The sequence below is a fragment of the Vipera berus genome (assembly GCF_964194415.1).
Source record: "Vipera berus genome assembly, chromosome: 5".
Lineage (NCBI taxonomy): Eukaryota > Metazoa > Chordata > Lepidosauria > Squamata > Viperidae > Vipera > Vipera berus.
Window position 1 is genome coordinate 45,552,926 of NC_138207.1, and position 26,741 is coordinate 45,579,666.

The 26,741-nt window shown below is 40.2% G+C and overlaps 1 protein-coding gene across 1 annotated transcript; it reads right to left on the reverse strand.

Moving 5' to 3' along the window:
• Positions 1 to 814: 814 nt before the first annotated feature.
• CNNM1 (cyclin and CBS domain divalent metal cation transport mediator 1) lies at positions 815 to 20,612 on the reverse strand. The gene is made up of 10 exons (XM_081328759.1): positions 18,894 to 20,612; positions 14,489 to 14,632; positions 12,548 to 12,688; positions 10,277 to 10,446; positions 8,794 to 8,893; positions 8,085 to 8,132; positions 5,927 to 5,989; positions 3,760 to 3,926; positions 1,780 to 1,948; positions 815 to 1,165 (listed from the first exon to the last, which is right to left on the reverse strand). The coding sequence occupies exons 1-10, from the start codon at positions 20,587 to 20,589 to the stop codon at positions 1,029 to 1,031; spliced, it is 2,835 nt and encodes a 944-aa protein (XP_081184885.1). The 5' UTR covers positions 20,590 to 20,612; the 3' UTR covers positions 815 to 1,028.
• Positions 20,613 to 26,741: the final 6,129 nt, after the last annotated feature.

Below are 26,741 nucleotides of genomic sequence, written 5' to 3' on the forward strand. Positions count from 1 at the left end.
GTTACTTTTTAACTTCACTCCTGTCAGTTTGAGGTTATGCCCTCACATTTTTGATTTTTGCTTCCTTGGCGGACTAATTGAGCCATGCAAGGCCACTAGTCAGAAGTGATAGTATTCTAAGTCCGAGTTATGGGAAGAGCTATGAAAAAATTCAAAGGTAATTTCACTTTAAACAGGTCTCTCTCCTGATATTTAACCGAGAGGTTTCTGGGTTCACAATACATTGGACTAGCAAGTATTTAGTGTGTGGATAATTTTGTCGTATAAATACAGCCTGAGAGTCTATTATGGACCTGGCTGAAAACAGAATCTTTTATGTGCTATTTGAAAATAAATAAAAACAAATGCAAGTATAGTTCTCTCCTTTTTGGTTTGTTTCATTTATGATTAGCCACATTGTTCTAAATCATTCAGAGCGAGTGACTTAGGAAGTGATGAGTACTGCCAAGAATAGGGCAATGCATAGTACCAACCTGTGAGAAAGGCAAAGCCATGTTGCCACTCAGAAGGCTTTCTCCTCTCACCTGCAGTATCAAGCAGCAGTGTCAAAGTTGGTAATCACTTTTGGAGAAAAGAACCCTATCTCAAAAGTAATAGTTCTAGAAAGGGACACTTTTCAGGTATCCCACTAGTCAGTACAGCCTCTTAGGCTCAGGAATCTTAAGTAGCATGCTGGCTGGTTTATCCTGGATACTTGTGCAATAGCATTAAGGATAAGTGGGATGGGGTGGGAGAAGGTGGTGCTTGTGCTTGAAGAGCCAAAACTACATTCCAAATGCCATGAATTCTATATGAACAAATGCCTCCCCCAGGACCTTGATGTGACTCACTAAGTGTCCAAAGTAACTTCTTTCCTAGGGGATCCTGAGGAGCACTTGGAGATGTGTTGAGCTCCATTTCCATGTTTGAGGACTCAGGTTCCAGCCTGACAATATAGGCCTCATTTTCTGCAAGGCAACAATAGTCAAAATGAGGCTAGGATTCCTCCTTCCCTCAGAGCTCATTGATTTTTCCTGCCCTGCTCTGATCTACCATGCTCTTAAATACTCACTCTGCATGCCGATTTCTGGATTGCCTGTCAACTCCACTTGGTTGTGGGGGATCGCCTCCATGTGCAGGAACATAGAGTCTGTAGGGCTCTTCATATTCCCATCTGACTTGCTGGCTGCATGATATAAAGAGACCTCAGCAGCACATGTCAGAGCACACATCTCTCATCACAAATATATCTATCATAAGAAGATACAAATCTGGGTATAGGCAGAGGATATTTGTCAACTCTAAAAATTAGCATGGCTGTTAACCATTTTCCCTACTCATTTTCAGTTGACACATAGCATGGAGGGAGGGGGTTTGCCAGGTGCTTCACTAGTCAAAAAAAACTTTTATTCCATGGGAACCAAGGTCATCGGCTGCTCCCGAGACTGCAGGCTAAGCGTTGCGAAAAAAGCCTGCTAAGAAGATGTATTGGAGAACATAGTTGCCTGCATAGCCTTAGGGGTGGGATTTCTTAACTTTGTATTGGGGAATTGTTATGTGTGTCTCCAGACTTGATTTCACTTTTGATGTGCCAATACTTTGTAACTAATAAACATGTTCTTTGAGGAATTTGCAATAAAATAGTTGGTTTAACTTTTTCGAGCTTGGCTTGATTAGAGTGGGTATAAATTTTAAAAACAGAGAATTAAAATAATTTTGCACAATAAGGCTCTCACAGCATCTTTTTACAAAGTCACTCTATAGGAACATGTTTGGTGATACACCTACCCACAATGCTACTTCTCTCATTCAAGAGGATAGCAGGATCATCCTTGGGTGTCTGTGGAGTACCTCTGATTGTGGGAGCCTTTGTGGAATCACCATCATTGAAAACATCCATGTCAGGGGTCTGGGGAGAGCTATCCATGCGGCTGGCAGTCAGTGCATTCTGATACTGTTGCCGAGTAATCTAGGAATCAAACAGGAGAATTGCCAGAAAATTACCTAGTTCTGCAAATTCATTTTCCAGTGTTTCTAACTTCTACTACATTTCTATGTGTTTTCCCCAACCTGGTGCCATTGAAGGGTGTTGTAAACCTAGAGGTCTCTAGGCAACAGGTTTGCAGAGATGTGCTGCTACCACATACAATCCCATCACATTACATCCTGAGTATAAGGGCTTTTTCACTTCACACATCGCTCTTTCCTTTTTCATTGACTAGAAAATTGCTGTAAAATTACACAACCGTTTCCATTGGAAGCCTGTCTCTTCAAATGTAGACTGGCTCTATGTACTTCTATTGTTGCCTTCAGGTTTATATTTCATATTTTCCTCAATTCAGGCCTTAAATAAATTCCTTTGTCTCATCTTCCCAATTCTGATCCTTTTTCACCTCAACTCTGTGCAGTTCTCACCTGTGAAGAGCTACCCTTTTCTTCTTTCATTTCATCATCTGTATTATACTTTTTGGCTTGTGGGGTGGGGGCTGCCTTCAAGTCAGTTTTTGACTCCTGGCAACTGCCTGGACTAGTACCTGCTGTTTTTATGGTATACTTTTCAGAAGTGGTTTGCCACTGCTTCCTTTCTAGGGCTGAGAGAACGACTGGCGCCATGGCACCCAGTTGGCTTTGTGCCTCACGTGAGACTAGAACTCACAGTCTCCTGGTTTCTAGCCCAGTGTCTTAACCACTACACCCTCTATACATTAGTCTCCCTTCAATATCCCTTCTTCCCTGCAACATTATGATTTACTATTCTGCAATATGACTTTCCTCAACACCATATTTGCTTTCCAAGTTGCATTCATCATATTGTTTCTGCCTTTTTCTCACAGAATTTAAGCAGAGAGTAATCAAAACCCTTCATGAATGGGGTTTTATTCTAAGATCGTCGCATTCCAGGTCCAACACAACCTGAAACCAAGATAACTTTCATTTTTTTGATGGAGCTCATTTCTGCTGTTGTTTAAAAGGCAAGAGAGCAAAGAAAGAAATGTATATGTGCTACCTCCGACCTCCGCTCATTTCGCCGGGACCTAAAAACCTGGCTCTTTGAGCTGTCTGGCCTAGACTGAGGGGTTTTTAATTGGGTTTTAAAGTTTTAATCTTTAACTTTTGGGCTTTAAATTTAATTAATTGCTTTAAATTTATTTTAACTTTTGTATTGTATGGTTTTAATTGCCCTGTAAACCGCCCTGAGTCCTATGGGAATAGGGTGGTATATAAGTCAAATAAAATAAAATAAAATAAATAAATGTCAGCTAGAAAAATATAGTTAATTTTATTGGTGTTAAAATGTATAGCACTGCTGAGATGCTATACTGTTGCAGAATACTTTCTTAAAAGTAAAATGTTATTTGCAGAATAAGAAGTGAGAATTGTCATCATGTGCTGGTCATTATGCATGACATCTGTTTCATGATTTGGTAGAGGTTAGTCAAGTAAATTCACAGCACAGCTGGCAATAATGAAGAGTAAAACTACATGTTCTGAACAACTACATTTCACACAATCTTTAGGCTACACATCTGTACTCATCAGAAGCCAAACGTTTACAGGGATGCCTTGCCTCTTCTAAAAGCTTGCTGAAAGCCAAAATTGTATGTGCTGCTCTACTGATTTAGCATTCTCCCACCCATTTTTCCTTTTTCAACTTTGTCTTGTCTTTTCACTTCTAAGTCAAGTTAGTAAGTTCATCAGATTCACATTATCGCAACACCTGTGGCATAAAAGAACAAAAGGGAGGGCACTTCTTTCAATCACACTCAGTCCAGCAGATACCTTGACAAACTGTACATCACACAGAATATGAACAGAATAATCTGGAGTGTATATGTTGTTGTTGCAGCCACTTTGCAGTTGGGTGCTGCTGCCTCCGTAGTCATTACGCTCTCGACTTGGAGACTCAGAGCGGTTTAATCCACTGCAACGCGATGGAGATTGATTCACTAGATATAAAGAAGAAGGGATGAACAAAAGAAAAACGCAATGCCTAATATTTGGGAAAGAAAACTGCTTAAGATTTCCTTAATTGTTCTTAACACTGAAAATTTGTCTGCAATGAGCTCCACCCATAAGAGCTCTTGGCTTTTCATTCCGCATAAACTTTGAAAAAAAAGAGAAGGTTTATGTGTTGAATTTTTCTTTTAGAAATCTCCAAAACAAAACATTACAGTATGTTTCCCAGTTCTTACAGGTTATGCTTTCTGTTCTGTATTCAGGCTCACAGAACAGGGACTTTGTAACAATAATCAGGGCTTGCCAAAGGTCAAGATGATTGAAGACTAAAAGCACAATTGAAAAAGGAAAGTAGTAGATTTTTTAAAAGGAAAACCAAAGTATATTCCAGTAAAATCTTCTTGGTTTAATACCTCAGTGAAATACATTTCAATTGCTTCTAATAGAAGGAGATCAGCTTTTACACTGCTGCCTTTATACTACTCTTCTTCCAGAAATGGAGGCAGCTGGTTCCTCTCCATGGCGCATCTATACTTAACATAGGATTCTTTTAAGTATCTATTTTTCTAGTGCCAAATTCCTATATTTAAATTCACTTTTGCTGCCAATCTACTGACCATTCTCTTGTCCTTCACTCTCCTTTTTAATTTTTGTTTTTCATTTTTCTTGTTTGTATTATTACCTCCATTTATTCCCAGGCTTCCTATTGTAGAAATACTACTAGAGAAACTAATGGCACCCCATGTCATCTCAAAGACCCATTCCAAAAAGAACTTACTGCTGGAAAGTTTGTATAGACATAGAGCCTTGGTTATTTAAATTACAATTCTGAATTACAGATTTCCTTAACTTGATGTCTGAATACAATCAAAGTTTTTTTAATAATTCCTAGTATTTCCATCTAATCAGATAGGCATACTGGCTGATAAACTCTATAGTTATACTTCTAAAAGTCATCACTCTGACAGAAACTGCTATAATTACTCAGCATTAAAGAGAGTTTACTGACCACAACATGATGTATTTCTAAGTAGATCTGCATAAGAAAGAACTGTAAATATACTTCTTATGGCACAAGACTTTATAAACTGTTATTACTTCAAAAGAAGCAGTAACTTAGAACTACATCTTCCACACACTTTTAATTCTTTGCCTTTTAATGATCTGAATTACATAGATGTTTGAGTGAATGCTTATATAGTTTTTTCTGTATTATCATTAATTCTTTCCTTCCCTCAATTCTTGCCACTTGACTGCTTTATTAAGAAGATATCTCTTAAGTAAGACTCCCCCCTACACCACAGAGAATATATTTCTATTATCAATCTATAATCAATCAATCAGAAGCATGTATCGCTACAGCAGTGAACCACAGCCAATTAAGTGAAACGTTACAGCCCTCTTTAATAGCTTTCTCATCCTCAAATGACTGGGACATTCTTTTGACTAACACATTTCCTAGGGTGGAAAGGGGTGATACTTAAGCCAATGAGATTATGTAGTGTCAATTGTCAAAAAGCGGTTATTATGAGCACAGCAATCCCAGAATGCCCATTTCCTGTAAGACAATCCGGCCTTCAGATTATTCTTTATAAAGTCAATGAGCCCTTTGTAAGGCACCCAAGCATAATAAGCACAATAGCAAGTTAGTCCTTTGCTTTGCACTATATCAGCGTCTTTTATTAAAAATAATCTTTTAAGAAATGTTTCTCTTTTTGTATGACAACAGCATGAGAAAAATAGTCATCGTTTTAATAATATGCATGGACCTAGACACAAAATATTGCTTCATATGGGCAAAACAGATTCAGTTGTAGACAAAACAGAATACATACACACAGATTCACAATGATTTGTTTTGTAAGCATGCAGTATATTCCAAGCCAGTATTTTTCATAGGAGGAAAGAGTCAGGAGAAGGACACACACCCAGAATCGCAAGGCAGCAAAACTGGGGTTCTTTCTGGGTGACATGTACAGTATATTGTTACCTGGGGAGCCAGCCAAAGATTCCCCTCGGCTGAAGGCAAAGGTACGGGACACAGACACAGGCACTAGAGAGAAGACAAGGATCAGGATACAAAAACCAGGAGAAAAGGGGAAAGGAGCAAGGTAGCTTTAGAAGGAACAAAGAGTGACCTACTCAGCATCACGGACAGGTTACAGCTATTAATATTACCTAAGCTCTTTTCATTTTGTAAAATTTAGTTTTATTTCTACATAACTTGGTCAAGGAGAAATAAACAGAAAGTAAGTTTTGAAAAAATGTTCCTCTGCAGGCTACCTAGCATTATATCCTGGATATTGCATCTCACATCACTACATTGTGACTCACAGAAATTAAAAACAGTGGATTTAATAAATACTTCACGAGCATTTATAAATCCATGATGCAATTCCACAAAGAACCATTTGATGGCACCAAAACCACAAACAATGGAATGCAGATAATTTTAAAACCTTCATGAGTTAACAGATCCAAGCTTTAGAACAGGGGTGTCAAACTCAATTTCATTGAGGGCCGCATCAGCATTGTGGTTGCCCTCAGGGGGCCTGGGTGGGTGTGGCCTACTGGGTGGGCGTGGCCAGCTCTACATCCATTGGCATCAAGGGTGCCTATGGGGGCTTGGGCAGGAGTGGGACAGATCTGAGGGTCTCTGGCAGAAGGAAGGTCTCTGGGCCAAGGCCAAGGCAGTGGGGGCCATTCCCTCATCTTTTCCAGGATGGCTTCGCGGGCCGCATGAAACCACTTTGCGGGCCTGATCCGGCCCCCGGGCCTTGTGTTTGACATGTCTGCTTTAGAAGTTGCCTTATTTTTACAGACTTACCTAAACTGCACTGAGTGCACGCTTATTTGACTATATTAATATTCAGAATAGTTTATGCGGGACCAGCTCTAGCTTTCAGAGGCAAGGGAAATAATGCACAAATGCACACATTTACCGTATGTTTGGCACGAATTATGTTCTTCTTTTTCTGCTCTGGATTGAGCACTAAGGCTGAGAGGGAGGGAGAATTATTGGTGAGAAAACAAAGAAATGGGGCCAGCAGAAGCAACTAAGTAAGTCAAGGATGATGGGATGAGCTTTTTAAAAAATGTGTTTTGAGCCCCCAGTAAGAGATAACAAAAAGTAGAGAAGGAAATGAAACTAGCAATGACATGGAACAACAACAGATGCTGCTGTTAGCTAAAATTGACTGCAGAAATCTCCCTAGGGGGCTATGAATACCTGTGGTAGATATATTAATGTACTTAACTGGTCAGCCAACTGAAGGTTAGGGCTGCATTTGATTTTTTCATTACAGAAAAGGAATAGGAAAGAAAAAATATATTTCACCAGCTTCATTTTAGTATAAATTACCTATGATGACTGATTATAAAGTCCAACAGTCTAGAAAGAACCAAGTTGGTGATCGACATATTTAAATATCTCAAAAATAAATCAAGTATCAAATGGACTATGTTAATAGCAGAACAGGGTATTCACAAATATTTATCTGTAGCCCTTTTTCCCTGGGATGGTTTATGGTAGTATCTCCGTGATTTCTTCATTCCTCATCCTCCCTAATTCCAACTGCCCCTGAGATGCTCAAACTCATCCTATTGGGTGCATGTCATGCATTGCTCCAAAGGGGACCAATACTTTACTGTGGAACTGGTTCAGGATAGAGTACTAAAGCAGTTTGTGTTTTTTTTATAACCTTAAACTGAGAACTTCACAACTCCCAGCATAAGTAATGAGTTAACTAATATACTTGGCTTCATATTACACTGAACCATGATTTGTTTCAGGCTTAGGGGGTGTTGCAAACAAGACCAGGTATGTCTTGTTTAGTAAACCAATCTTAAAAAATAGCCTTGGCTTAACCAAAATCTACAGTTCTATCAATTATGTCACCAGAACGGCTGCTCTAAAACATGTATATCAGATTGTATATTTAAAAATGGTTATGTGGCAAAACTACATGATAGACTATCTACTGTAGCTGACCTACCCCTTCCTGATTCATAATTCTGCTGGAGTAGGATTGAGATGTCAAGAAACAGTGGACTTTATTTAACTTTTTTGGTAGAGCTGGCAACGCTTAATGAAAATGGTCCTCTATACCACCTTATTTTTAAAAAAAGGTCAGGTAGGAGATACATACACAGGAAAGATGATCCAGCCAGGCTGCTCATTTTACGCCCATCATTATCTGAAAAGATGGAAAAATGGAAGGTGAATCCCCAATCAGACCTTTATTGTCTCATCCCTGCTCTGAACAGGGAAGAGACACATTTTCAGTCACATAGAGGCAGGAGGTTAATATCAACTGTTGCTTGCCTAGATCAGGCTCAAATGAATGGCTCAAATATTGTTATTATTTGGTTTTTCAAGACCTGCCTGCTTGTAAAGAAAAGAAAATTGCTTTATAAATCTCTTTCTTCCCAACATATGATTTTCTGTTAATGTTGCAGTACTGCAATTTCATGTAATATGAAATGAAGATGTTCTGCTTAAAAATATTTTACACATTTCATTCCTTACAAACCTCTGTGCTTCCTCCTGATCCAGGCGCAGGGTCTACTACTCTTGGAACATAACTCTTATTGCATCATGCAAAGCCTGGACTAACTCTTGAGCCAACAGAAGTTATACCTCTTTGCTACGTACTGGTAGTTTTTCCTAGCCCTCTCCTAAATTATGGTATCTGTCCTCTTTTGGTTTTTTTTATTTACCTGATATTTGCCTAAATGTTTAGTAGAGTGAAAATCAGAATAAATTTGCAAGTTCTTGTATATTACATATTTAGGCTCATTTGTTCTGTTTCTGTGACTTCTATCATCCCATTCTGTGGTTAATTTTAGATTTCTAACCTGAGTAGATGACAGTCATGATTGCTGGGACACCATAGTATGTGAAAGCACCATTTTCAAATCGCAATCCTTCTTTTCCTACTTCTACCTCCACTTTTCCCTAAAAAAACGAAACAAACAAAACAAAAGCATGCAATCCAGCTGCACCAGTCATCTCTCTTCCACCATATCTGATCACCCACTGAAAAAAGGAAATATATATATATAACGTAACTTAAGAAATTGACTTCAGGTAAGAACAAGGCCAGTTCATTCACAAATATTCCTTCATAAAAGAAAAAAAAAATAGAAATATAAACCAAAATAGCTGGGGAACAACAGAAAAGATATCTTGAAAGGTTAGGTTGAGAATAAGAGTAGTAACAGAATTTAGAGAATCTATACCTGATTTATAGTTGAAAGTACTCAATAATATAGCAGCTACAGAAATATCAAGGGGAAGAACAGTACAACTAAAGGTCCTAAGAAAAAATGAGCAAGGTTAACCAATCCTAAGAAAATTTCTTAGGGAAACATTAAAACAATACTAGTCAAATTAAAACACAATCTTTCAGTCCCAGTTTCAAATTCATGACACTTTTTAAATTTGAATGACTAGTTGGATAGTAAAAAGGTAAAGGTAAAGGTTCCCCCGCACATGCGTGCTAGTCGTTTCCAACTCTAGGGGCCGGTGCTCATCTCCGTTTCAAAGCCGAAGAGCCAGCACTTGTCCAAGGACGTCTCTGTGGTCATGTGGCCGGCATGACTAGATGCCAAAGGCACACGGAACGCTGTTACCTTCCCACCGTAGTGGTCCCTATTTTTCTACTTGCATTTTTACGTGCTTTCGAACTGCTAGGTTGGCAGAAGCTGGGACGAGTAACAGGCACTCACTCTGTTACGCGGCACTCGGGATTCGACCCACCAAACTGCCGACCATCTGATCGACAAGCTCAGCGTCCTAACCCACTGAGCCACCGCGTCCCTTCAGTTGGATAGTACTTAAACTCCTAAAAATATGAATAATGTGTACTAGTAGTGACAGAAGAAAACGTATTGTCAAACTTATTTGGATAAAGCATAGAGACACTTCAAGCCAAGTTTCTAAAAATTATTTTTCTGCTCTTAGTGGTTCCTCTTTATTTTAAAGTCTGAAACAAATATACTGTATGTAAAATTGAAACTCATATCTGGATTTTTATTTGCAATCCAAGTGCTTATTCTTTATTCTCTAATAAGACTTATACAAGTCATCTGAGTGAACTTGTAGTTCATAAAAGGATTTTTTTTCATGATCAGAACTGATGTGTTACCTGTAGCCATCCATGAGAAATATCTAAAACAAATTCTTGGAACGTGTCCTTTTCTATTCTTGGTACAAAGATTTCATATTTACATTCACACTTATTTCTCAGGGTTTTTTTAAGACTAATTGACCATATAAATGCTTCCTATAGTAAGCAATAAAGTTGATGTTACAAATTTCTGTCATAATATGGCAAACCTGTAAGATGAGCACAAAATAGTCAACTGGACGGTTACGCTGGTAAAGATAGTGTTCAGGTGCTCGCTTGTTTTTGTGGTCAAATTTCATCTCCTGGATGACATTGGGATGTTTGAGAAGCCGCAGCAGGATCTTCTCCGACAGATGTGGCGTCTTGAAAGGTTCCACCTCTGCAAAGGAATGAAAAAGAGGAGGAAAGCAGTAACTATGCTTTCTGTGCTCGGACAAATCAGGAGGAAGGTAGTTGGAGAAAGGTAATTTTTTATGATTTTAAAAATACTAAGAATTTGAATTATAGTAGTTAAACTAATACAAATTAAACTTAAGAGAAAGAAAATGGAAAGAAAGAATTAGCAGTGCAGGAAAAAAGAAAAAAGTAATGAAGGAAAAAAGGAAGAATACAGCAAAGGAAAAGGAAGAAATATAAAAAGGGAGAATGCGGTAAATTAAAAGAAAGAAATACATAAACAAGTGATTTCCAACCTTCATCAGATGTATAATTTAATATCTTTCACCTCCCGTAAGATTAAACAGATATCTCTTCACCCAATATCTCATCCCTTATCTATAGGCAAATCTATAAACCATCAAGTGTTCAATCCTAGTTATCAGCAGAAATTCCATAAAGGGTTGCAAGAATATTGCAAAAATGTCTCATTATAACCTTGATCAAATATACCAACTTTATATTACAGCCTTTACATTTAGCAGTCTTAATCTTTAATTTAATCAAATATTGTCATAATATTTAATTTCTCTTCAATTCTGCTGTATCTCATTGCAGGGTTTTTAAAAAAGTTTTAAGAAGCCTCTTTTGTACATCTAGTAAGAATTTTTTTCCAGCTCATTTTCTTGGTTTATCATTTGTTTTTGTTTTTTTAATTTTTAAAACAAGCAAGGTTTTTTGTATATCCAGTAAAACATCCTCTTCCAAATTATTGTCTTGGCCTGTCATTTGTAGTTCCACATTCTATACTTTTTCTGTCTTGTCATATAATTTTTTTCCACATCTGTCATTCCTTCATTAATATATATTTTAAACAGTCTATCCACAGAAGCAGACATCATTACTGACAGTGTGGATATTGTAGTTGCTAACCTGTGGCTTAATTCTTCAAAGATTTCCTTTAATATTTCCAATGTTATAACATTTTGTATCATTCTGTAAGTCCAAGTGTTAACTGACATTAATTCTCTTTAAAAACTGGACCCACTCTAGGGTCCAGTTTCTAAAATCATAACTTATCTTTTGTTAGGACTTGCAATTACCAGGATAGCCAAAGTGAGTCTTTCCCATGAGAAACTGTTTTATTTTTATAGCTAATTCCAAAATCTGAATCTTTATATGGAGCTTAATCAATTTATAATTTTCTTAGATCAAAATCTTATTCACCTTTTTGCTATTTATTTCAAATCTTTTTTTAAGCTTGTAATTTTTAGTCCAGAGTTGAAGATCAACTCACTTGATAAAGACTTTTCAAACTTGTTCTGAAGGTCTCTAATAGCTTTAATGTAGTGAATAGGCAATTTCTGAAAGTGATTAAAAGTGAGCTTTGCAACCTTAGTGTTTTTAAAAACAGCAGTCTCCAACCTTTCTGGCTTTACGGACCAGGGAGAAAGGGGGGAGAGGAGATAGTTCCATGTGAGCAATGGGAAAACAAGTGCATGAGGCTCCATGCTGCGTGCATGTGCCCACAACCTTTGCAGCCCAGTTCTGAACAAGCCATGGCCCAATAGTGGGCACAGCCTGGGGTTTGGGGACTCCTGCTTTAAAAGGCTTTGCTATGGTTGCAAGCAAGATGGCTGATTCCATCATTTCCCAGGACTCAAACCTATGGAAAAATGTTGTCCTGTGGTCTCTTTGTGAGAAGCAGCCATCCAAAACACATTGGGTGATCTCCTGCTGTCTCCTTATTTTGAGAAGTGCCAAGGAAACAGTTTAATCAGTGGTGCCTTAGCCTTTGCTATAGTTGTCAGCTCTGCTTTTTCAGAGGTGTCTTCAGATCACGATATCTCGCCCCAATGGAGAAAGACAGTACTGAAAGAAAATGATGCCATTACACATTTCATTCACTCTAAATTAAACTGGCTGCTTAAAACGTAAACCACAGACGAGTTGGATGCCAAGTCTTAAGATTAAAAAAAACACACAAATGTCATTCCATTCTTTAAAAAAGCTTAATTCCAAGCTACTTATGATACTTGCCCATAGCATGGTTATCAAACAATAAGTATCAAAAATGCAGCAACAGCCTAAGAAGAGCCAGATACCTGTAGCCATGAAGCGATGAGTGGCCAGTAGCAGCTGCGGTGAGATCTTTACTCTCATCTCACTATCCGAAAGTCTAAAAATGGAGAAATCGTGAGGTTTCCTACCCCGATGGAGGATCCTTTCCTTTTTCTGATTGTTTGCTGAGGATTAAGAAAGTAAAAAAAAATATAGTCACAACTCTGGGAATTTAGAAGGGATGTTGTGTCTCAGTTCCCAGTCTTGTGGCAACATTTTGGGTGTGCTAATCTTACATCAACAGAACTCCCTTATCTTAAATGAAGGACAGCCATTCTCTACAGCAGGGGTGTCAAACTTGCAACGTTAAGTGATGTATCGCGACTTTTTTCCCCATTTCTGGCAACGGGGTGGCTGCGGTTTCGCCATGACGCATTTGGCCTGCCGGCAGTTTGACACCCCTGTTCTACAGCACTGAAATACTATCAACTCTGTCCAACCCAAAGTGATATACCACCCCTTTTTTTGGGAGGGAGGCTTTATTAAAATACAAAACTACAATATCTAAGCAAAAATTAAATTGAAGTGAAGTGTAATACATTTCAGGTGTAACCAAGCTTATGCCTTAGATTAACAGGATAACAGCTACAGACACAATATATAATGTGTAATTTTAAAAAGAAAGTGGGTATGAGAAAAAGAAAACAGAATTTTCAAGTAAACTTGTCATATTTTCTTAAATTGTTATATACTTTCAAGCAAAGCTGCAGTCCTAAACATTTTTACTTTCAGTGTGATTTGTTTCTAAGTAAATATGTACTATCAGCACTACAGGTGCTATATTTTGTCTTAAAAAGAAGTAAATACCTTGCCTTCTTAATCTTTTTTGTTTGTTTGTGTGAGCCTTCAATCAAGTCAGTGTTAAATTCTGGAGACAGTGTGGAGAAACAAAGGCTGGCAAGGTTTTGGAAATGGTTTCCCACTGCCTCCTTCATAGAGTTGAGAAAGTGTTACTACTGGCCCAAGGTCACCCAGTTCAGTGTGACTGTAGAGCTCAGTTTTCCAGTTTATAGCTTGGTCCCTTAATTACTACACCAAACTAAAATTTAGTCAGTAAGATTCCACTGTTGCAGTCTCCAAACTTAATCATACACAGTAATATCTCCCATTCTAGTTCCATCATTCAACCTTAAAGGTACTTTTTCACAGTCCATTGATGCCTAAGGATTAGTCTTCCAGGAAAGGAGTAGGAATGAGATGAAGTAAAAGATCTCATTCCAGAAGATGCTATTTTAAGAATCTGCTTTTGTGCTAATGAGATACTAACATCCAGGGATAGACATATACTTATCCGATTTCACTTATATGGGCACTGAAGCTGAGATGTATGGGATTCTAGTTTGTCATCAAAGCAATTGCTGAAAGCTGCTATTGCACAAGAAAAATCACACAAAAAGATGGCAAGTTAAGAAAAAGCTATGTTCAACAAGAATTGTGGAGAGGGAAATGAAGAGATTTTAGCAAGAATTTTACAATTGCTAGAAATAATAGCAAACAAAATTATAATTCCTGTGTTTTTATTTATCCCCGAAACCATTTCGTGTCGTCTTAGAAAGATTCTCCTGCACATGCGTGCTAGTTGTTTCCAGCTCTAGGGGCTCATCCCCGTTTCAAAGCCGAAGAGCCAGCGCTTGTCCGACGACATCTCCATGGTCATGTGGCTGGCATGACTAGACACCAAAGGCGCATGGAATGCTGTTACCTTCCCACTGTAGTGGTCCCTATTTTTCTACTTGCATTTTTACATGCTTTCGAACTGCTAGGTTGGTAGAAGCTGGGACGAGTAACAGGCGCTCACTCTGTTACGCGACACTCGGGATTCGACCCGCCAAACTGCCGACCTTCTGATCGACAAGCTCAGCATCCTAACCCACTGAGCCACCGTATCCCTTTTAGTGCCGTCTTAGTGGCCCCCTAATACTTACTATAGAGATCCGTCTCATCCAGGATCTCTGATTTGATGATCTCCTCAATCACATCCTCCAGAGTGACAATTCCCATCACTTCATAGAAAGGGTCTCCTTCCCCTTCGTCATTCACTCTCTGTACAATTGCAAGGTGTGATTTACCTACAAAGAAAGAAGGAGCAGAAACAAATTGTGCAGGAGATGATTGTGTTTACTGCCCACTGCACCCAAAATAAGATAGGAAGTGGATCATTTAAGGCTTCTGGGCCCTTGACTAGTGCTCAGGAAGAAGCGGCCTCCTTTTGAAATGGGAATGAAAAGCAAAGTTATTCCAACCATCTGCTCCTCCATGTGAAGGAAACATAAAACAATCAAGTCTAAGCAATGCAAATGTAGAGTTGATTTTGCTTCTTGAAATTCAGGAATATATTTTCCTACTTTCCATACAAGGAAAGTAAATTGAATACGTTATCTTGGGCCCCGGAGAAGGGAGGAATTCATAATGATGGGAGAGAAAAGGAAAGAGGTAATGAAGCAGTTACTTTGGGATAGCACCAAATGTCCAATCAAGGGTTGTATGCTCCACAACAATGAATTCTACTTTCCACCAATCTCATTCACTAGCATCCAATGGGTTATAAAATGGCCTAAATTTCAGGATATTTGCTAATATTCAAATTGTATGAGGACAAGCATTTTAGATATCAAAAGTGATGTACTTAGATACTGATACTTCCTGTGTAAAAATATGTTTGTGAAACATCTACATACCTGACACTACTTTTAAAGACCATGAAACAAAAGTAATCTAGGTTTGATTTTCAATTTTCATTTTAAAAAAAGAATGCCAAATTAGTTTGACTTTTTATTATGGTTCTCTCCCTACTAGGCCTACTCCTAACTATATAATGGTGATAACTGACCTTTATCATGTGCAAATCCTGCCAATGTACTACAAAATGTGGAATAATTTGTTAGGAAAGCAAACTGAATGTTACTCAATTAGCCCAATTAAAGCAAGCCACAGAATGCAGGATTGAACGCCAGCTAAATCTCAGTTGGAATACTTTGAGTAGCTTTGATCACCATTTATAATTCTCTTTGAAGAGGCATTGTTGCATAATTTTTTTCAAAATGTAATTCTTACACTTTCTGATGTTAAGCATAGTGCTGACTTATAGTTTTTCTCTCCAATGCTGCTCCACTTAAATTTCTTAGCCATTTTGATCTCTACTTTATGGCACTTAAGATACAGTGTTTTTTAGATACTGATTGTACATAATGCTACTTAACAACAAGGAGCTTTCTGTGCTTATACCATCTGCTTATACAACTGGCTCCCCTACCCATCATAGCTCTGAGAGAAATATACGGTAATTTTTGGGTCTCTTCTATCTTTTTTAGGCACACCATAGGCATTATCTGAAAACTGAAGTTTGGGGAAGATTGAAAGCAAAAACTCCACATATTTCAGCTAGTCCAGTTTTAGTAGCTGATATTATGAGGTTCACAATAAAATTGTTGAATGCTTTTGACCCTGAACAACATCAATGAGTCTTAAGGATTTCCATATGGCCACTGCAGAACTGAGAAGCGTCAGGGGAGCCTGTAGCGTACCCCTGGAGATTAACAAAAGACAGCAAATTCAAGACCAAATGTTCAACACCCCACTTTTCAAGAGGACAGCTGCTTTAGATTGCTTGCATCTGCCATATCCAGTTGCAACTCAGCCAAATTACACTAGTATCAGTTAGGCCAGGATATGTGGCGATATGTGGAGAAACCAATGGCCATCCTCTTGAAAGTTCACAGATGCAAGAAATACAAAATACTTTTCTGAGAAAGATGATTCTTCTAAATGCATATTATAACAGTGCAACATAAATTGTGACAGTGCAACTGTGTCTCGTTTCTTCTCCCTAGGATGAGTTTCATCACTAATTGTAGAACTAAACCCAAAACCACAATCTATCATGTTGAGAAAGAAAAAAAACCCATAGATTTTGTATAAATGATGTCTGGAAGCCCAGGAGTAGCTCTGGACTCTGAGTTTGCCATTTATTCATTCAATCTCATGAGAATTCTTGTCTGACTAAATGCCTGTCTTTCTCAATTTAGGTGAGCAATGCCCTTGCATATAACCTGTATCAGCAATCCCCAATCTCATTCTCTCCAGATGTTTTGGGTTTTAATTCCTAGAGTTACCAGCAAGCAAAGAAGATGGTTACACTGACTACAGGGCTATGGGAGTTATTTTTTTATTTTATTTTTTATTTTAATTCCATTTATATCCCGCCCTTCTCCGAAGACTCAGGGCGGCTTACAAGCTTAGCAGCAGCCTTCATTCTATGTATATGCCTGCTTATTAGGGCTTTCACACACACCCCAAGCGGCATTATTACAAAGTCAGCTTAATTGCCCCCAACAATCTGGGTCCTCATTTTACCTACATCGGAAGGATGGAAGGCTGAGTCAACCTTGAGCCTGGTGGGATGCGAACCTGCACTAATTGCAGGCAGCTGGTGTTACTTAAGGAGGCATTAGCCCACTGCTCCACCATTCAATCTGTGCAAAATTCCCAAGTTTGCTGGTTCTGTATATACAATCTACAAATCTAAATTAGATGTTAACACTGATGATATATGATGTGCTTTGTTGAATGACTCTATATTTCTTCACAACCTCACCTCGATATTATTTTTAAAGAATGAGTTTGCAGAGAGCTGAAACTCTCTTTATAGAAGCAATTTCTTCTGTTTTTTCTTGCCTCCATATTAACAAATTAGACACCATTCAGTGCTATGTCTGAATATGATATCAAAGTTGTAAAGACTGAGTTAATTGTCCTATAATTATTTTGCTACTGAAGACAGGTTTACAACAGATATTAGGAAAAGAAATGACAATTTCATGTTGCATATGATTCAAAGCTTGATGCTGTAGCACATGCTTTACGCACAGGACTCAGATCTGATCCCCAGCAACCAGATAGGACTGAAAAAGACTAAGGCCCTGCCTAAAGACTGGGGAACTACTGCCAGGTTAGCACTGGGCAATCTTTTTCAACCTGGTATCCTCGTTATGTTGAGCTTTAAAACATAGTATTTCTGAGTCAGTATGGACCAGACTTCCTAACATTTTGCTAGAATAGGAAAATTATCAAATGCATAGGTATAGTATAAGTGGTACCTTGCTCAATAGTAGTAACTGTGAGAGGGATCTCGGAGTCTTAGTAGACAATCACTTCAATATGAGCCAGCAGTGTGCTGCAGCTGCCAAAAAAGCCAACACAGTGCTAGGCTGCATTAACAGAGGGATAGAATCAAGATCAAGTGAAGTACTAATACCACTTTACAATGCTTTGGTAAGGCCACACCTGGAATACTGCATCCAGTTTTGGTCACCACGATGTAAAAAAGATGTTGAGACTCTAGAAAGGGTACAGAGAAGAGCAACAAAGATTATTAGGGGACTGTAGGCTAAAACATATAGGGAACGGTTGCTGGAATTGGGTATGTGTAGTTTAATGAAGAGAAGGGTGAGGGGTGACATGATAGCAGTGTTCCAATATCTCAGGGGCCGCCACAAAGAAGAGGGAGTCAAGCTATTCTCCAAAGCACCTGAAAGCAGGACAAGAAGCAACGGATGGAAACTAGTCAAGGAGAGAGGCAACCTAGAACTAAGGAGAAACTTCCTGACAGTTAGAACAATTAACCAGTGGAACAACCTGCCTCCAGACATGGTGAATGCTCCAACACTGGAGGTTTTTAAGAAGAGACTGGACAGCCATTTGACTGAAATGGTATAAGGTTTCCTGCCTGAGCAGGGGGTTGGACTAGATGACCTCCAAGGTCCCTTCCAACTTTATTATTATTATTATTATTATTATTATTATTATTATTATTATTATTATTATTATTATTATTATTTTATTATTATTATTATGCCTCATTTCTCCTTTGCAATTGAAGGTAAAGAGATATCCCTCCAATTTCAGCTCATGGTTTCTCTGCACTGAATAGAAATGCATAAATTTACAAGCAGAAAGATTGACAAGAGCATGTCAATTTATATAAACAGTGGAACAAATTGGGGAAAATGTTATTAAAGAGTTTCAGGAGAAAACTCCTTAGTATATCATGGTAATCTATTTGGAAAACCTTTTGGATAATTCCAGTGACTTACAATGAGCCATATGTGATAGAGCATAAATAGGCACACAAACACACATGCACCCATACATAGACACATTGGTGTGCTGTTCCAATAATTCAGCCACAACATCCAGGCTACAGAAAGAGGGTAGACCAGTGCAGGAGGGGGCACGGTGGGATCCCAGGGTACCTCGCAAGCAGGGTGCACAGGGAGAAGAGAGGCATGTGATGCTGGCAGGAGGCGAGTGGCTGGGGCCCCGGGCCCTCACCCTTCTTGAACTCCTCGAGCAGCGTATCTAGGCGGGTATCATGGAAGACACAGTGCAGCGGGCGGTGATAGAAGCGAGTAACTGTCTGCAGTGGTGTGCAGTCATCAGGATCGACGAAAGCCAAGTCCTTGACAAACAGCAAGTCGACAATGTTGTCTCGTCGCTCACCTTCATATACAGGGATGCGGGTATAGCCTGAGCGAAGAATCTCAGAAACGGTAGTGAAGTCAAGTATGGCATCAGAGTGCAACATAAAACAATCATTCAGAGGCGTCAAGATGTCCTCAACTACCTTGGTGCGTAACTCCAGTGCACCTTGAACCATGGCCAGCTCCTCACTCACAAGATCACCATGAGGGTCAGCGGCCCGCAGGGTCTCCAGCAGGCGCTCCCTTGTGGAGAAGGTGCTGAGCTCTTGATGCAAAGCCCAATCTAGCAAACGGCTGAGTGGATAGCATATGGGGAAGGTGGCCGCCATAAGCAGGCGGGTGAGAAAGAGCGTGTGCGCAGCAATGGCTAACCCGTGGCGGGAACAAACGGAGTAGGGCAACACCTCACCACCTAAGAAGACGACACTGGTGCAGAGCAATACAGGCAGCCACGGCACACCTTGGTTGTCTTCGGGCAGGGAAGCGTGACTGGCTTGTAGACCAGCGCACAACCAGCCCGCCAGCGCGGCATTAGCACCCGCCTGTCCGAGCAACAGAGTGCAGAGCAGGTAAGTGCCGCTTCCGCCTCGGCCGCGCGCAGCCTCCACCTTGCGCGCCTGGTCCCTCTCTGCAGCCGAGCCGCTGTTGCGCAGTACCCGCAGCTCCATCGGATCGAGTGACAGCACGGCCAAGCGGAGGCCACTGAACAGCGCCGACAGAGCCAGCAGGACTAGGGCGCCCAGAGCCCGCAACCAGCCGGCGGTGGGCAACGGGATCAGCCACGCGGTCGAGACCGCTACCGGCGTTTCCACTTGCAGCACGAAGCCCCCCGGCGCGCCGTGCAGTTGCCAGGCTCGTCCGTCCCAAGCGCAGAGCCCGAACCGACGCCCTTCGGGCCCGGCGCCGGGCTCACCCTTTCGCGGCTCCCGCACTCTCACCTCGGCTAAAGCCGAGCCGGCCGAGCCTCCGGGCAAAAGCGGGCCCAGCACCTCCACGTCCGAGGCCCAGGCGCTGCGTTCGGGGCAGCGCTCCACTTTGGCTGGCTCCTCCACGAAGACGACGCGGCGCTCGAGCTGCTCGCTCGCGCCGCTGCCGTTACTGGCGGCGCTGCCTTCGGCCGGCGGCTGGAAGTAGAGGCGCAACAAGAAGCGGGAACCCTCAGCCGCCCGCAGCGCTCCCCCCTCGAGCCAGACGCGCCCGGGCGCCGTATCCTCTGGCCGCAGCCCCAGGAGCCACGCCGCTCCGCCAGGGGGCCTTGGCGACAAGGAGAAGAAGAGAAGCAGAACCGCGCCTCGGCTCCGACCCCAGCAGCCGGCGTTTCTGCGCTCCAGCCCGCGGCCCAAAGCTGCTGCCGCCTGCCCCACCATCCTCAGCAGCCAGGCAAAAACACGGGGCTTCGAGGAGCAGGCGCCGGCCGCACGTGACTCTCTCGAGGCGCTGGAGGCGGCCGCTGGACCACGTGTGCGCGGGGGGGAGCCTGCCAGCCCCTGGGCTTTTCTCGGAGGGTCGGGGGCGCCCCGTTTACCCGAACGGTAGACTCCTAGCATCCCGCGAACATGGCCCCGGATGTTATCGGTCGCAGACTTGGTCTTCTCTTCAATCTGGAGGCCACCGCGTTCCCTGTTTCCATTTTCCTGCGAAATCGGTGGGTCTCTGCTAACGGCGTCCTGGTCCGGGCGTCCCCGTGCTCGGCTGTGCTTATTGGGGGTAGCGCGCAGGGATGATGGTGAAATGCAGTGACAACGCGCAGTCTTTAATGCGTCCTTGACCTGCTTGTCTGGGCGAGCTGCCAGATTTTCCTCCTCTTTAAATATTGATATATGTAGAGCACATTAGGATTCTGGTGCAGTGAGGGGAATTAATGGCAATTTGCTTCCACCGAGAAAATAAAATTAGGGAGGCGGGAAATCGTAATACAGTAGAATAATACTTAACGTGTCGAATCCTGACGATCCAGAAAGATGCAGCCAGACAAGAGGACTGAATGAAACACTAGCTCTATCAATAGATCTGATGGATGAGTTGTTATTAGCCTAATGTTCACAGTAATTGTCACTAGGATTGTCATTTTTTTTCCTTCCTGGTTAGTCTCCTTTAATGGCAAAGTAACATAACAATTTCCTTTTTTCTATTTTTACACTTGTATAAATATTTGTACTTTATATTTGTATTAATTTTGAAACAGCTACTTGAAAATAAAAAACAGTAATGTATACTATAGAAAACAACAATTAGAATATAATAAATTTATATTGACTGAGTTTATTGGACTGCTATCATTCAAGACAATATTGCCTACATGTTCTGCAGTCATGGACCACAAAAGAAACATTAGGAAAATGCAAGAACTGCCCATGAAACACATGCCATCTTGTCTGTAAGAATATGGGAGTTTACCTCGGGGGAGGGCATTTCTGTCTGCATTTATATATGCTTTCTCTTTTTAAAAACTAAATTTTGTACCAGAAAACCTAATCCAGATTAAAGTTTTTATTTACCACTTAATTTTTTTATATACCCAATGCCATAATAGCAACTCTTAAGTACAAGCTTGATGGATCAAAATTTTCTTCAACAAAACTTGTCATTATTAAGAAACATTTCCAGCCCTTTTTAAAGATATCCATTGTTCCATTTCCTATTTGCACTTTTCAGGTTGCATGTGTGATCCATTCAGTATAATATGGGCAAATTGGTAGCCAGTAACTATGCTTGCAAACTGTTTACTTGTCAGTTTGCTGTTCGTATTCACATTATTATTTATGTTATCACTTAACACTTCAGTGAATTAGTTTTCAGCTAGTGATCTGTTCTTGAGAGCCAGCTGACTGCACAGATCAGATGGGGACTGAAGCTATGGCTTGGTTCTGAAGTGTGATTGCAGAGAAACTGGCAGGCCATCTGGTGAATCTCCATGAATGATGGATAGTCCATGGACCAATGTTTGAGACTTACCAATGAAAACCATAGCCACACTCTTGTTTGAAAGGGGATAGTGCCCTGTATTATAATTTTGGTCATTACCATGAGTGAATCTTAACTTGGTGGCAGCCTCTTCCCAACCTGACATTCTCCTGTTTTTGGGAGCTTTCAACTTCTAGAATTCCAAGCCTACTTGGAAATTCTGGGACTTGTAATCCCAACAAAATTAGAAGATGCCTGGTTGGGGGAAAAAGCCAGCAAAGTAATGGGCATCTGACGGAAGTCAAGATTTAAAAGGACATTCTCATTTTGCAATCTTGTTTTCTTAAACTCTGAAGGGTTTCCTCCCCCCCCCTTTAGCATGCTGAATATTGCCCACCTGAGATTTCTTATTATTTATTTTAAACTCATTGTTTTGGCTGTGAGGTCTTGGATCAAATCTGGGTTAGGGATACGTTCCTATTGGTGTCAGCTGAAGAGCATTATGCTTTTCATACCGATCTCTGGTAAGAAAAAAGAGAAAATGAAACATCACATGTGCAGATGTAATAACAGCAACATCTGGATCTGTGAATGAAGCTGGATAGTTGTACATAAAGGACATTGACTTCCTTTATGTGTCCGTGTAAGGAAGGCAGTAGAATCAATAGGTAAATTTTGTAAACAAGGAAAAAACTTACACATTTTAATAGAATCTTCTGGAATATAGATATGTATGTCTATATGGATGTGCAGTCTAAGGGATCATATATGTTCCAGAAGAGTAGCTTTTTTTCTTACCAATACTCTCTAGTTACAGTATTAGAAAATAAAACAAATATTACAAATACTGTTGGTGTCCCAATATTTAAGTCTAATGGTAAGCCTTATCCATGTATCTATGCTACCTGAATAATTTGCAGACATAACCTCCTTATCTCTCGTACCCTCACTTCTCCATGTTTTTTTTCAAAAATTGAAAATGTACATGGGGCTGATTTTTAGACGTTCTAAAACTTCATTTTAAAGTGCACAGTCAAATGATTCAAACCAAAATCTTGTCAATATATTTGAATGTGAAGCTTTTAGAATAGCTTCACAAAAAGCCTTCCTAGATATAGAAATCTTTCTATAGTGCTAGGAATATAATTTACTAATAGCACTTAACCAGCCTTAACCCGTTTCTTTGGCCTAGAAAATGGAAGAAATGCCAAATGGTTTTAGAAAGTGTGCAGGCTGTATGTCAAAATCACATTCGTTGCCAATTGCTTTTATTTTAATCTCTATTTTTCTAAACCCACTAGATTCACGTACGTGAGTTCAGATGACATAGGCAGCTAGCATACAGCACCTGAGGATTTGAAGAATTTGATTGAAAGATACAGTGCAAGAGGAAGAGGTTTTTCTCTTTTAATTCAAACTACCAATTTATTGTTGTTAGTTACCCATCGTGACCCCATGGATAATGTTCCTCCAGGCCTTCCTGTCCTCTACCATCTTCTGGAGTCCATTTAAGCTCACGCCTACTGCTTCAGTGACTCCATCCAGCCACCTCATTTTCTGTCATCCCATTCTTCTCATGCCCTCAATTTTTCCCAGCATTAGGCTCTTCTCCAGTGAGTCCTTCCTTCCCATTAAGTTGAGTTTCAACTTCAGGATCTGGCCTTCTAAAGAGCAGGCAGGGTTGATCTTCTCTAGGACTAAGCAGTTTGATTGCCTTGCGGTCCAAGGGACTCGTAGGAGTCTTCTCCAGCACCATAGTTCAAATGCCTCAATTCTTAGGCGCTCAGCCTTTCTTATGGTCCAACTTTCACTGCCATACAATTGCAACTGGGAAGACCATACATAGCCTTGACAATATGCAGTTTTGTTGTCAGGGTGATGTCTCTGCTTTTTAGTGTGCTGTCTAGATTTGCCATGTCTTTCCTCCCCAGGAGCAAGCGTCTTTTAATTTCTTGGCTGCAGTCCCCATCTGCGGTGATCTTGGAGCCCAGGAAAATAAAATCTGTCAAACTACCAATAAAATACAGCAAAAACAGTTTCACTTTTTCAGCTTTAAGCTTTGCAGATATGATTGTTCTGTATATTAGCTCCCTCCCATTCAGATAGTGTTTCAAACCTGCACGTTAAAACATACCATTTTTTCTGAGCTTCCAACTTTTCTGCTCTAATCTATGCACTCAGTTGGTGTAAGCGTACTCTATTCTAGTTTTATCCTATTTTTAACTGCTTCTCATAATTCTGGAGTTAAGAAAAGGTTTGTGGGTATTAGTGGGAAGTTTTCTTTTTCTCCTCTCAGTTGGATGAACTGGTGGCTGACCTTGGCATAGCTGGTGATTTCTTTGACTAGTAAAATATTTCATCTTTTCTTTCATCTTCTTTAACCTCACTGAGGAGTCTTTATAGATTATAAGAGAGTAGATTTCTCTTTGGCACTTTTTCCTGAAAACATACTGTCAAAGCTTAGTGGAAATCAGACTTACTCACAAACTAGCAAAAGTGAGTGTTGTTTAACGTATTTTAAAATATTCTTTCTCTACTACCTTAAGTTCATTTTAGCTGTCTATTATCACTGTCTATTATTGTTCTTCCTAAAGTCTCCCTGGCTAGTTTTTAAAATATATATTCTGTTTTAATCTCTTTATATTTTCCATCCCTCCTTCTATGAAAAATATTTGTTATCTCAATCTTAAATGCCACCACTCTTAATGCCACGATAGCAAACTTAGTGCAGACTATTTTGTTTGAGTGTCTGCATAAAATATATGATGCTGTGTCTGAAACCAGACTTGTTAATAAGGCTACCCTGCCACATTTCCATCAATATGTGGACTTTGCAACCAAAGGGGACAATACACTGGATCTTGCTTGGATTTTCTTCAGCACAGGTTCTCCTCAGGGCTGCATCCTAAGTCCACTGCTGTTCACCCAGTTGACCCATGACTGTTGTGCTAGGTTTGCTACTAACCATATTGTGAAGTTCGCAGATGATATAACAGTAGTGGGCCTTATTCATGATGACAAGGTGGAAGCTTACCGCAAAGAGGTTGAGAGGTTGGTGAACTGGTGTAATGAAAACAGCCTAGTTTTAAATACCGGAAAAACCAAAGAGATCATTGTCGATTTCAGAAAAGGCAGGCACAGCCACACATCTCTGTGCATTAATAATTCACCTGTGGAGATGGTTACCAGCATCAAATTCCTGGGTGTGTAGTTAACAAGTAGGCTGGCTTGGTCACTCAACAGCGAGACACTGGTGAAGCGGGCACAGCATCGCCTGCATTTTCTGCGTTGCATGAGAAAGGCACATCTTCCTTCCCCTGTCCTGACCACTTTCTTCAGGGGGACAATCGAAAGCATCCTGTCATACAGCATCACAGTCTGGTTTGGAAGCATCACTGCTTCAGACAGGAAGGTGGTGCAGAGAGTGGTGAGGATGGCCGAAAAGATCATTGGCAGTTCCCTCCCCTACATCCAGGACATAGCACAGAAGCGTTGCTTGAGCAGGGTACGTAAGATTATCTGGGACACTACACATCCTCTTCATGACCTGTTTTCCTTGTTACCTTCTGGGAGGAGGCTTCCAGATTCAGCCATAGTTTCATTCCATACAGCATTAACCTTGTGAACTCTCAAGCTTCCTCCTTCCATTATATATTCAAGATGGACAGTATTTAATATTTATGTAATGTAGGGGTATGGGTGTATACATATGTTGTATATAGTATGGTTAGGTGCGTGTCATGTATGTGTTTCACTTTGAGAGCGGGCAACTAAATTTCATTTTTGAAGTATACCATTGTGCCCACAGTAAAAAAATGACAATAAAGGTTATCTTATCAACTATACTGTGTATGATTTTGGTGACCATGCTATAATTCTCATCACTAGCTGCAAACCTTTTTAGGTACAATAATCCTAGCTGTCATGGTCAACAATGTATTATCTATTGGCTTGGAATAAGGACAGCTGTCATTCAATACATCTGGAGGATACTCCATTGGGAATTATTGATGCTAGAAAACAGGATGAATATAGGATATTAATATGCCATACATCATATTTCAAAATTTGAAGCAGAGACTATGTGCATCTGTAAAAGAGATGTGCAATAATGAATCTTAATTAAACACACTTTCGTCATAAGAAACATTTTCAAAATATTTGAGTAGCTAAACTGTAACATAGTTGTCATTTCAGAGCAAAACTATAACTTGAGCACCAACAAAGAAGAACAAATAGGAGTTTTGTGGGGGAATTTGGCAAGAAAAGTCAAAGGGAGGCAGCTAAAAAAAAATCCTCATGTGTCATTTTCTGTGGGAAGCCAACAATATGGGATACCAATAGTTTTTTTTCATGGGTTTTAGAAAAATGAAAGCTTTCACAAAATTGAATGGAGGATGTTCCTCTTCTGTTCATCAGAGGTCATGGAGATAGAGAAAAATGCTCTCGTGAACTATCAAGGACATGTTATTATTGCCTTTATTTTTTTGTTCTTGAAGATGACAAGAATTACACATGTTGCAAGTGGAGGAAGAACATGTTGCAATTCCTGGAAGAAAAGGTGAAGGAGATCAAGCAAATCTGTCAGCCTGACTCTTATGAAAGTACAATCACACACAATTCTAAAAAGAGGGGAAAATAGGTGTAGAAAAGCAACGTGAGTATTCAGTGAGTATTCAGCTGAGCTAAGAGTTCAAAAGGACATTAACAGGAAATGGAAGATGGATATAATTACCAAGGATGCATACCAGCAAGTAGTAACTAATACCTGCATAATGTCAAAAAGGTTAAAATA